Source organism: Natrix helvetica, assembly GCF_964273705.1.
Source record: "Natrix helvetica genome assembly, chromosome: 4".
Lineage (NCBI taxonomy): Eukaryota > Metazoa > Chordata > Lepidosauria > Squamata > Natricidae > Natrix > Natrix helvetica.
Window position 1 is genome coordinate 143258619 of NC_138550.1, and position 13392 is coordinate 143272010.

At 41.1% G+C, this 13392-nt stretch overlaps 1 protein-coding gene across 1 annotated transcript in view; it reads left to right on the plus strand.

The window, feature by feature from the left end:
- The window catches only part of INTS8 (integrator complex subunit 8), a 31964-nt gene that overhangs the window by 15366 nt on the left and 3206 nt on the right, over positions 1–13392 (plus strand). The window contains exons 13-23 of the mRNA XM_081949845.1: positions 90–265; positions 2972–3105; positions 3658–3768; positions 4256–4457; positions 5516–5637; positions 6800–6984; positions 7841–7874; positions 8844–8900; positions 9008–9069; positions 10613–10731; positions 11416–11519. Coding sequence (XP_081805971.1) covers positions 90–265; positions 2972–3105; positions 3658–3768; positions 4256–4457; positions 5516–5637; positions 6800–6984; positions 7841–7874; positions 8844–8900; positions 9008–9069; positions 10613–10731; positions 11416–11519 — 1306 coding nt within the window. The remainder of the gene's footprint in view (positions 1–89; positions 266–2971; positions 3106–3657; positions 3769–4255; positions 4458–5515; positions 5638–6799; positions 6985–7840; positions 7875–8843; positions 8901–9007; positions 9070–10612; positions 10732–11415; positions 11520–13392) is intronic.

The following is a 13392-nucleotide window of genomic DNA, read 5'->3' on the forward strand; positions in this document are numbered from 1 at the left end:
GAATTTCTTAAGTATTATTAACCCAACAAACTGAAGAAAGAAGTTGTCATTTCTTTTTCCATAAGCATTTGCCTTTTAATTCTGTGCAGGAATCTCTGTCTGGGTTTGGAAGATCTCCAGTTTGTCTTCATGATTTCCTCCCATGAGCTCTTCATAGCTTTATTGAAAGATGATGAACGAAAGCTGCTCATTGATCAGATGAGGAAAAGGTCACTTCGAGTCAATTTAGGCACTAAGCTGATAACTTCATTTTATGATATTCCAGGTAATTTCTCCCACTCCCTTAAATTATTCACATTTTTTTTAGTGGTGGAATAAAAAATTACAGTAAGAATATTTTTACTGTGGTCAGCTAATGCAGCTTGTTGTATTGACATGGTGGGTTTTTTTTAACAGTTACATGATTATACATACTTTAATTGGCCATGGTTAATCTTTCTATACATCAGAAAAAAAAATGAGTATTTATAGCTTAGTATTGGATATCAAGCCTACAGGTTATTTAACTTCTTTTACTGATTAGTTTTCCTTGTAAGCAAACACCTGAGAGGAACACCTAAATTTATAGCTATTGCAATGAGATGCTTTTCTGCTTGTTTTCCCTGCTATTATCAGGAGGATCAGTATATAAATCAGTGCAATCTTTTGGACTTGAGATGGAGGATATGTAACTTTTTCAGGCTTGCCCCACCTAGAACCCTTGGAAAGAATGACCCTCGACTTCCTTTGGTGGAAGGGATAGGTTCTTTTACTAGGATTAGTGGTTGCAAACAAAGCAAGACTAGAACTAAGGTCTCCTGCGCAAAGACTACAAAGTTTTCCCTTTCGTGGCTTTCCCCTTGACCAAATTGTCATTGTCCAATAGCATGCTGGTGCGTTGTTTTGGGAACCGTTCTGATGGGCGCATCCTGCAATGGCTTTACATTTTTTCCCATGCCAGGTGTCCTCGAAGCAGCTGGATCAATCCAGTTTAACATGTTTGGTTCCTGTCACAGCTACCCCCTCCCACCATACATGTATCTACTGTCGTCTTGACCTGCTGCACATCTCTTCCCCCCCCCCCACTCTTATTGAAGATCTTCCAAGGCTCCAACCTAAGTCCAGTCGAGGAGATAATGGGGGAGGGGAACACAATGAGATAAAGAGGATACTGGAGTCAAGATGTTTTAAGGGGAAATTACAATGTTTAGTGCAGTGGAAAAGGTATCCCTCAGCTGATGCAAAGTGGGTAGGTTCCTACAATGACAGTGCAGACAAATTAGTTAAAAGGTTTTATGCAAAATATCCTCAGCGACTCTTTGATTGGAACCTTCTTACTAGTTTGACTGATATTGTGGACACTTACACCATCCCTTTACTGCTTTGAACTCCCTCCCTCCATTTATGGCAGGATGCCAGCAGGCTTAACAGAGAGTAGCAAAGATGGAAGCTCTGACAACCTTGTTCTTTTGCTTATTTTTCAGCATTATAATTGGATGATGTATCTAGTTGGGTCAAATGGAAAAGGCATAGGGAGAGACTGGGATTCTCTAAGACAGGGTTGTCAAACTCAATTTCATTGAGGGCTGTGTTTGACCTTGGGGGACTGTGTGTGTGTGTGTGTGTCCGTCCGTCCGTCCGTCCGTCCGTCCATCCAGGGTGGGCATGGCCAACTTGACGTCACTTGTCAAGGCTCCATTTTTGGCCATGATGGCCTCTTGTAGCCCTCCGCCAGCGAAAACAGCTCCGGTTTTGCTGGCAGAGGCACAGCAGGCTGGTCCTTCACTTTTTCCAAGATGGCTCCCAGGCCAGATCTAAGCATCCCACGGGCCGGATTTGGCCCGGGGGCATTGAGTTTGACACCACTGCTCTAAGATAAGAAAGAGAACAAAGTGGCTCTGTGTTCTGACAAATTTCTCTAAGACCATGAACAAACCATTATCCTGTTTTGAGAATCATGAAACAACAGTATAATAAGCATGCTTATACCCTTACATACAATTATGTATGTACTCTGAAAAGTCCATTATCAATTTAATTTAATTTAGTTATTCAAAAGCAGTATGTCTTTAGAGCATGTACATACAAAATGCATTCTCTGCCTTCCTCCTGCCTTCAGACAGAAAATATAATGTTTTATTTACCATATTTTTTGGAGTATAAGACACACCTTTCCCCCCCCTAAAAGAAGGTGAAAATTTGGGTGAGTCTTATACACTGAATGTAGCCCCACCCACCCACCGACCCCAATCCTTTGGCCTCTGCCTCCCAGCAGTTTGTCTCTTTGCAGCAAACAGGGACTTGCAGAGGCTTCAATAAGGTATAGCAATCCCTGCAGCCTGTAACAGCTGATGATCGGGAGAAATTGAAAGCGAAACTTGCTGTTTGCTCCACGTGGCAAATTGCTGGGAGGCAGATTTTTTTTTCTTTGGTGCTAATCAGGCTGTTTGCTGCAAGGAGGTAAGTCAACAACTATAAATGCCTATAGAATGTTCAAATTATTAGACTTATTTTTAAAGACTCCTTTATTATTATTCTAGACAACTTAACAAAATGAAGAAGCTTTTTAAAATAAATGCTTGATCTGAAGAGGCCCAGTGCTATTGTTTTAAAAAGTGCTATTCTTTTAAATAGCAGAGAATAACTATACTTCCAGAAAGCACATCAATTTTAACAGCATCTGTACAAGTATAGTCTGAAATATAACACTACACACAGTGTATATTGTCTGTACTGTTTGTTGCAAGGAGGCAAATTGCTGAGAGGCAGAGGCAGATATTTTTCCCTTGTTTTCGTCCCCAAAATCTAGGTGCGTCTTATACTTCAGAGCATCTTATACTCCAAAAAATACGGTGATGGTGTCATTACACTAATTTCAGCTGGATATAATGCAAAGGTTAAGCTATCCAATTTCTTAACTTTTGAACGGATCTTGTCCATTCTTACACTTAATGGTCACTTATCAATTTCTCAGCAATATTTTTTTTCCCAGCTTCGGCAAGTGTCAATATTGGTCAGTTGGAACATCAGCTTATTTTATCACTGGATCCTTGGAGAATCCGCCAGATTTTAATTGAATTACATGGTATGACATCTGAACGCCATTTCTGGACAGTTTCTAATAAGGTACTTTCTTTTCTTTAAAGATGATGAATCTACCGTATTTTTCGGAGTATAAGACGCACCCTTTTCCCTCAAAAAAGAGGGTGAAAATCTGGGTGCGTCTTATACACTGAATACAGCATTTTTGGCCTCCCGAACCCCCGCCCCCTTCACCAAAATGGCCGTGCATAGCTTGTAGGAAGCTTTTAGAGAAAACAGACTGTTTTTTGTTCAATTTTAACCCCCCCTCCAGCCCCAAGGAGCACTCTATAAGCTTTCTAAAGGCTATCCATGCCCTGTTTTTAATGAAAAATGGGCCCGTTTTTGCGAAAAATGGGCTGTTTGTTCCTCGTTTTTGCCCCCCCCCCCCCCCGAGCACTATGCAAGCCCCCTAAACACTATTCTTGCCTTTTGGGGGGGGGGAATCGGGCCATTTTTGGGAGGTTTGCAGAGTGAAAAAAGTTTTTTTTTAATTTGCCTCTTCAAAACCTTGGTGCGTCTTATACTTCAAAAAATACGGTAATGATATGTGGTTAAAATTATGTAAAAATATAATATATGGGTTTTTTTTCCTAGTGGGAAGTTCCAAATGTTTATGGCAATGTTATCCTAGGAATTAAAGATAATTTGACTAGAGATTTGGTCTACATCTTGATGGCAAAAGGACTACATTGCAGTACAATTAAGGTGAGAAAGATTGCTTGTTGGTATTCTGAAAGGCCACAAAGAAAAAATGCCTTGTAATTAAAATGCCATAATAGTATTTTGAATTTTGATTAAAAAAAATATGGCTTGTGCAAAAAAGATCATCTTATTAACATGAATATACAGACCAGGGTCTCTATAGTGTGAAAGATTAAATATATTGTAAAGTTTACTTGCTTATTTCTCTTATTTTTCTCATGTCTCATGTCTTAGTTCTGTAGTTGTTGGCCTGCCTTTTTAAAATACATCAGCACATGCTAAGAAAGACATACGATTTGTCAGATATCTCCTGAATGCAAGAGAAATTTAGAACTAAATTTCTGTGAACTGTAATAAGTAGTTGTATTGTAGAAAGTTTAACATGTAAAATGCCACAAGCACCTGTCTTCTGCTATAATATCTCAGCATTGCTAATCATGTTTGTAAATATGACGACGACAACAACAAAACCTATTGCTTTTTGTTGCAGGATTTTGTCCATGTCAAGCAACTTTTTGCTGCTTGTCTCGAACTTGTGACTGAGTTTTCTCCAAAGCTGCGCCAAGTTATGCTGAATGAAATGCTACTTCTGGACATCTATACCCATGAAGCAGGAGCAGGGCTTTCTGGAGAACGTCCTCCCTCTGACTTGATCAGCAGAGTTAGAGGATACTTAGAAATGAGGGTGCACGGTAAGAACCTTCAGGTTAAGTCCATGGCAAGGTTTCCATCTTTGGCAAGATTTTATTTGTTTATATCCCTCCTTTATAGTTATTTTTTTATAAATAACTCAAAGCAGCAAACACACAACTTCTGTTCCTCCCAACAAGAATCCTGTGAAATGGGTTGGGCTGAGAATGAGTGAATGGCCCAGCTGGCTGTCATGCCTAAGGCGGGATTAGAACTCACTCTTAACCACTAGACCAGTGTTTCTCAAACTTGGTGACTTTAAGTCCTGTGGACTTCAACTCCCAGAATTTCCCAGCCAGCTATGCTGGCTGGGGGATTCTGGGAGTTGAAGTCCACAGGACTTAAAGTCACCAAGTTTGAGAAACACTGCACTAGACCAAACTGGCTCTATTAAGAGTTATTGGTATTTAGGTATGGCAGTTGTATTCAGTAGTAGTTATAGTTCTTCTTACAATTGCATTTTTTGTCTGCTGGCAAGTTATAATGCTACATAGTTGTTGTTAGTTGTGAAGTCATGTCTGACCTATGGACAACACTCCTCCAGGCCTTCCTGTCCTCTACCATTCTCTGGAGTCCATTTAAGCTCACGCTGACTGCTTTGGTGACTCCATCCAGCCACCTCATTCTCTGTCGTCCCCTTCTTCTTTTGCCCTTAATCGTTCCCAGCATTAGTCTTCCCTCCAGTGAGTCCTTCCTTCTCATTAGGTGGCCAAAATATTTGAGTTTCCTCTTCAAGATCTGGTCTTTTAAAGACCAGTCAGCAGTCTTTAATGCTACATTAATGCTGATTAATGGTTACCCATACATAGAATTGTATATTCTAGATATCCCTGTTTATGGCTCATGAGCTACAAAGATAATTGGTGTTACTTCCCTAATCCACGTATTGTGCCTTGGCACTTTCCTCATCCTCATCATCTCTATTTCCCATTTCATAGACCATAAAAGTTCACTTAAAAGCAAGGAAGAGTTCATAAACTTGTTAACTGCTTTCAGTTTTCTGGCATGTAATTTTTGTAGGGAACCATCTGATCAGTTTCTGTTTCAAAATCCATTGTAGATATTCCTCTTCGACAAGTTGTAGCAGAGGAATGTGTTGCCTTTTTGTTAAACTGGCAGGAGAGCGAGTACTTAACTATGCAAGTTCCACATTCATTGGTACAGACTAATCCTTATGTGAAGGTAAGGCATAGTTTTGTATTGATTACTAAATTGAGGAATCGTGAACAGTCTTCTAACTTGCTTGCTGTATATGTTAAGGTGTAATCTAGTAGCAGTATTCAATAGTCTGATCCAAAGTGAGCAGTGGTAGTTCAGATCTAAACTGTCACTGGTATCTTAAAAGAAGCTGCACTTTTGTGCGTGTGAATTCACAAGGAGCTGACCGGAAGTAGTCATCTCGCTGATGGAGAGGAGTCTGTGCCAGATCAAAAGCACTCTTGTTCACTTCGGATCCAAATATTATGCATCCCTATAACTTGTTTTCCTAGAGTACTTGCTTTTTCTAGCTGTACTGATTGCTACCCTGCTTGGTAAAATATTTGCATTTGCAAATAACATTTCTCTGTGGCCATTCACAATTGGTTCTGTAGTAGGAATAATACAGAGCTTGTAGCATATAACATTAGGTATTTATATATGGGGGACAGTTAAAGTTGCTGAGCTTGTCAGCTGACAGCCAGGATTCAAGACCTGAGCACCGCGTGATGGGATGAGCTCCTGTTACTTGCCCCAGCTCCTGCCCACCTACCAATTCAAAAGCATGCAAATGCAAGTAGATAAAGAGGTACCACTGGTGAGAAAGTAACAGTATTCCATGCACTTTGTATAGTCATGCTGGTCACATGATCAGAGAACTGTCCTTGGACAGTCCTTTCCCTCCGCTAAGAAATGGAAATGAGCACTGCCCCCTAGCATCAGACACAACTGGACAGGGGAAAACTTTACTTTTACCTTTATATACAGTACATATCACAAGGTGCAAACTCTGAATTATTTCAGTTTTATAGAAAATAATACAGTAGTCCAAAGTTAGCGAGACCAGAGAATTTTATTATTAATTTTGTATAGTTGAGATGCGGATTAGACTATTTGTTTAAATATCAGAAGCTCCCTATTCAGGCCCGTAACTGCATTTGAACTTCTGAATTTCAGAAATAGTTGTACTATGATGAACATGGAGTTTCTGGACAATAATCTGGACCTATGTATTCTTTTGAAATATCCTGTATATTTCTGGCTAATGGTTTTAGTATTAACTTGGATAATACTACGTTCCAAAAGGGATAGATTGCTGGAACAGATAACATTTATGCATTTAAACGCTTTCTTCTTTTTTGTTTAGTTAGGCCAGCTTTTGGCTGCCACAAGTCAAGCTCTTCCTGGACCAAAAGAGGGCAGGTGGGCAGCTACAGACCTTTGGGAGATTGTTGTACAAATCTGCAGTGTATCCCATCAACACAAACGAGGGAATGATGGCAGAGTGAGTTTAATAAAGCAGAGAGAATCAACATTAGGCATTATGTACAGGTAAACTGCTGTAATTTTCTTATATCCCTAGATGTTATAGTCATGATATTATTCTATATCTAATAGCAATAACACTTACACTTATATAACACTTTACAGTCCCATCTAAGCGGTTTACAGAGTCAGCATATTGCCCCCAACAACAGTCTGGATCCTCATAGAACGATCTTGCTTGTAATTAAATTTCCTAAGAATATCTCACTTACTTCTTATTATGCTTCCTTAGAATAAAATAAAAGTAGAAGAAAAATTGTTGTGGATAGGTTCTGTGCAATATACAAAAATAAATACAAAGCTTGTACCATATTTACATAATATTTAATGATCTTGTTTGTACATTGTAAACAGAATAATTCCAGCAACAGTGGAATTTTTCCACAAATAGAAAACTCAGACGTTGAGCACTAAAAAGATTGGAGCCAAAACAAGGCAGCTGATAAGAGAGGTAGATAGGCGTGCTCTGGAGAATTTTTCTGAAGTACAAACATACATAAAAACGATAAAGGCATGGGGAAATAAGCACTCTGCAAAATGGTAGTTGCTTTTGGAAGAGAAGAGCAAAATTGAAATCTACAGTAGGTTGAGGATAGGGGCATGAATTACCATTAACTAATATTCTGTTTAGAAACCAAGAAGATACTTCAATATTTTTGGTATGTTTTATGCATATTGTCTGGTCTTGCCATTTCCCCTTACTATCTGGGAATGCTTTGTTTTTGCTGCCCTTTTTGAAGTTCCAAATATTGATCAGATCTGTATTAAAATCTTTTATATTGTCTCATTCTTCTAGGGAAAAAAAAGTTGCAAGACTAATCTAAATAATACTAAGTACATTAAACAAACATTTTCTCTTTAGGAATGAATTATTATCGTTCATCAAAAAGTTGCGGGTGAGTTTGGAGTTAAAGATTGTGAATGTGTTAAAGCATAAAAGCCTGTTTCTGCTGAACAGCGATGCCTGCTGCGTATGGTCAGAAAAGTTAGTTTGCGACTACCCTGATATGATCAAAGCTTTGCCTTTTTCCTATGCACATCATCATAACAACATCTGTATTTTTCTGGTTACATCCTACGAACACCCCATTGCTAATAAGGACGCTAAACAAAAAAATATTCTAGTTAAGAAAGTGATTTTGATACTACACTTGTCAGAACAAATTTTGACATATTAATAAAAGGAATAAGCTGTCCTATTGCTGAGTGGCAGGACTGGAATATAAGTCTGATTTCATCAATTATACAGCCTTCTAAAGGACATCATTTTCAGTGTTAATGAGTCAGTACAAAATATTTTAGAATACAGTTACTATAACTTGTCTGCAGATTTGAGAAATGTGAAAATGGATTTAAAACAGTTTCTATAAAAAGGATTCCAGCAAATTGTACATGGTATGTATCTAAGATCACTTTTGGGAGCAAATTAAGGTACTTAATACTAGACCGGTAGCCTAGTATTAATAAAACCATTGTAAACTTAAGTAAATATAGATAGTCCTCACTTAAAAACTAATTGTGACTGGCAACTCTATTGCTAAGTGACATCCAAAAACATCATGTGACTTATGGTGCAGTTTGGGTTATTGTTAATAAGTGCATCTCGCACTATTGTTAGGCACATCATGTGATCACCGTTTGCAATCCCCTATTTGCTTCCCCACTCACTTTTTGTTAGAAGCTGGCAATGAAGGTCCCAAATGGTAATCACAGGGACCAATTGTCTTACTCAGCACTGTCATAACATCGTCACTGATCCAAGTTCAGGGCTACATGCATGGCAAAAATTTGCCTCGAAAATTTGAATTTCACGGGAAAAGGCTGTGATTTTTATATCAGCTCATGTTTTCTCATTGTTCTCATAGGAACCTCTGGTTTTGACAACAATATTATCCTTATTTGTCAAGCTTCATAACAATCATGTAAGTAGCGTTTCTCTTTTATCATAAATCATCCGCTTTGCTTTCTGAATACTCTTACTTATTTTATCCTGACTTTGTATGTCTATATAATATATTTTCTTTTTTAGGAATTAATTGTAAATAATGTCACAGCAGAGTATATTTCCATTTGGCCATCATCTTTTCCTAAGTAAGGAATTTTATTTATCCAACTCGATTTATAAATACAATGAAATGTATTTTTGTGTCTTCAGAGCTGTACGGGTTATTTCTTAGCTCGGAGCCCCACCTTCCATCCAGTACTAGGTCTGATTCTGAAAATGTGATTAAGCAGAATTTCAGGTTCAAAACAGTCTTTTTTGAGTGCTCCAAGCTCAAAACAAAGTACCTGGATTCCAAGAACTTTGTTTTGAAGTTAGACTAAACCTACTCTTTCGTTTACACTTTGGAACAAAACTTGCCTGCAAGTTCAAGGTTGTTCCTCTCTTGAGAAAAAAACTTGATACAGGCTGGAAAATTTGGAATATTGCAGTGAAACATACTGTTTTAAGTTCAAGATAAAATACATTATTGCCTTAACGTGTAAACTTCAAGCTGAGAATAGGGAAAGTATTCAGAGCTCTGCAGGCTGTTCAGTTGTTCCCACAAAATGAAATTTGGGAGCTGGTGAGATTATAACGGGGTATACTTCAGCATGTAGATGTATGAGAGGATGGAAGAAAGTGAAAAGAAAACTCTGGCCCATTTTCTGTCTCAACATGCAGCCTTTGGGACAACATGTCCTCATCTCTAGCAGAGGATCAAAATGAAAATTAGGTTATATTACATTTTTTATGAATATAAGATACATATAAATTCTTAGGGATGGTAAAACAAAGTTTGAATCTTAGAGGTTAATGGTGTTTGGAATTAAATACTTAGCAGTGACCGGTAAAGAAATTAAAAAGCATGGACAATAGCAAATATCTTCTCCTGGACTGATTTAAACCATAATGTATAGATGATCAGGCTGAGCCCGAGGGAGGGGCCAAATGTGTCGTAAATCTTGAGTCCTTGCATGCCAGCAAAAGATCTAAGTCCAGGCCATCTTGAATGCCCTCATATTCCTACTCATTTCCCTTGACTGTTAGTAGGTCAGATTTTTGTAGAGAGCTTAAACTTGCAATCTTTATACTCATTTGAATTGCCTGAATCTCCTGATTTCCACGGCGCTTCATATGATGCAGAAGACTGGAACATAAGTGAAAATCAAGGACTTCATAGAGAAGCTGTCTTAAATTTGGAATCCATGTAATAGCAAAATGGCATTCTGCTGATGTGTATACTCCCAATGAGAGAGAGAATGAAAAGTTTGCAATGGATGTACAGCCGAATCTGAACAGGTAGAAGAAAGGAGTTGATTGGTGATTTCTATAAGGAGAATAAGCAATTTCTTTGATGAAAGAGATCATTTCAGATTAACAGAGAAACTTTTTTGTCTCAGTGGGGCTGTCATAAAGAGATACATTTAGATTGCAATCAAAGTAATTCCTATAACCAATAGAAAACAGAAAAGAAAGTTTATGCATGTAGCAGTGGAGGGACAACTTTTTGCCTAGAACTCTGTCCTTTATGTGTCACTAAACAGGGCCTGGAGAAGTACATAAAATTACTTAAATACTTTCATTGAAGCAGATTTTAACTGCATCATAGTTTTAAATACAACAAATAATAAAAATGCCTTTTCATTTCAGTCTTCAGTCAGTAGATTTTGAAGCAGTGGCTGTCACCGTCAAAGAACTAGTCAACTATGCACTCACTATAAATTCAAACAATCATTTCTGGTTAATCACTCAGGCAGATATTTATTTTGGTAAGTAAAGTTAAACCTTCCTGTCCATTTTTATACATACATATGTGTGTGTCACCTGATCATCTCAGTGTTGTGACTCTGGGAGGCTTAACAATATCTAAAAACAAAAGCAACAACAAAATAAAATATATAATCAGCAGCCAAAGTAAAAAAGAAAAACAACCAGGTAGGAGTTAAAACAAGGATTTCACAGACTCTTAACTGGCAACCCAACTCCCATGTCTTGGGAAACCAGCCACATTTGCAGCCCCTTCTGAAAGGCTGTCAGATTTGGGCCAATCTAATCTCTGGGAGAGAGGATGTTCCAAAGGGCAGGTGCCACAACATTTTGGTGCAAGGACGGTGTCACTTTGAAGCCAGGGCTGAAAACTTTATTTCTTTTTCTCTTTTGTCAGGATATTTTGCCTTAATTTGTCCATCCTATTCAAACATTATTGGTAGCAAGGACAGCGTACGATTCGAACTAACTTTGAAAAACCCCAGCCTAATTCACCACAAATGTTAAACTGTTATGTGATGCATCTTGGAGTTAGCATGATGAGCCATATCATTATGCATGAATCGGGTCGTTGTGGATTATTTAACGAATCTTGATGTTAAAAGTCTTTTAACTTCGTGTTACGTGTGAATATGGCCACTAGATTAAATCATTAACTTTTTTTTCCTTCTCCATTTCCAATGTAGCAACCAATCAATACTCTGCTGCACTTCACTACTACCTTCAGGCAGGAGCAGTGTGCTCAGATTTCTTCACTAAGATGGTGCCACCCGATGTATACACTGATCAGGTGAGTGATGAGGTTCATGGCTTCCATGACGGCCATGGACCTGACCCAATTAGTTCAGGGCCCCACTCACGAAGGGGGCCACACACTGGACCTCATTTTTGTATCTGAACAGTGGACGAGTGATCTGGGAATAGGGGACTTAGTCATCACGCCCCTGTCATGGTCAGATCACTCATCCCTCCGGCTGGACTTCCCTGGCGCTATCCCCCACCGCGAGGAGGCGGAACCAGACTCTACAAGCTGGTACCGCCCCAGGCACCTGATGGAATCGGATAGATTCCAGACGGAGCTTGGGCCAATACCTGTAGCCCTGTCCCGCTCCCGCTCCGAGGACCTAGTGACTGCCTGGAATAGGGCGACGACTGGGGCCTTGGACCGGGTTGCGCCTTTGCGACCTCTCCTGCGGCATCGACCCACCCGGGCTCCTTGGTTTACTGAGGAGCTAAGGGTGATGAAGCGCCACAGGAGACGTCTAGAGAGCAGGTGGAGGTCCTCACGCTCCGAATCTGACCGAACACAGGTAAGAGCCTATTTGCGGACTTACCTTGTGGCAATAAGAGCGGCCAAGCGTAGGCATTGTGCCGCCCTTATTGCGTCCGCGGATAACCGCCCTGCCACCCTGTTTCGGGTGACCCGCTCCCTTTTATCGCAGGGGACGCGGGGGGCACCCTTACAGGGAAGAGCAGAGGAGTTTGGGGAATATCTGCAGGACAAAATTGCTCAGATCCGGAGCGGATGGACCTCCGTCAGTGGACCAGACGAGCCGTCAACAGCGAGTCTTGAGAGACCATTCTGGGAGGAGTTTGACTCTGTTGCCCCCGAGGATTTGGACAGGTTGCGTGGACGGCTGCGGCCCACTACATGTTCAATGGACCCGTGTCCCTCCTGGCTGGTACTGGCAGCCTGGGAGGTGACACGAGGCTGGCTTCTGGGCGTGGTGAACGCCTCATTGGGTGAGGGATACTTACCAACCGCCTTGAAAGAGGCGGTGGTGAGACCCTTGCTCAAGAGGCCTTCGCTCGACCCAATGGAGCTAGCTAATTACCGTCCAGTCTCCAACCTCCCCTTTTTGGCGAAGGTTGTTGAGAATGTGGTGGCGCAGCAGTTTCCACGACACCTGGACGAATCCGATTATCTAGACCCACGCCAGTCCGGCTTCCGACCCGGGCACAGCACAGAGACAGCCTTGGTCGCGTTGGTCGATGATCTCTGGAGGGCCAGAGATAGGGGTTGCTCCTCTATCCTGGTCCTATTAGACCTCTCGGCGGCTTTTGATACCATCGACCATGGTATCCTATTGCGCCGGTTGGAGGGGATGGGAGTCGGAGGCACCGTTTTGCGGTGGTTCGGCTCCTACCTCTCCGACCGGAAGCAATGTGTGTTGACGGGGGCAGAGGTCGACCCTGAGGCCACTCACTTGTGGGGTGCCACAGGGGTCGGTCCTCTCGCCTCTCCTGTTCAACGCATATGTGAAGCCGCTGGGTGAGATCATCCGTGGTTTTGGGGTTCAGTACCACCTGTACGCTGATGATACTCAGCTGTACATTTCAACCCCAAACCACCCCAACGAGGCTGTCGAAGTGATGTCCCGGTGTTTGGAAGCCGTCGGGGTCTGGATGGGGGACAACAGACTCAAACTCAACCCCTCCAAGACTGAGTGGCTGTGGCTACCGGCACCTCGGTTCAGCCAGCTGACACCTTCGCTGGCCATAGGGGGCGAACAACTGTCCCCTGTGGAACGGGCGCGCAATTTGGGCGTCCTCCTTGATGCCCGGCTGTCAATGGAGGACCATGTGGCAGCCGTGGCAAGGGGGGCATTCCACCAGGTCCGCCTGGTGCGCCAATTGCACCCCCTACTGGACCGGAGTGCCCT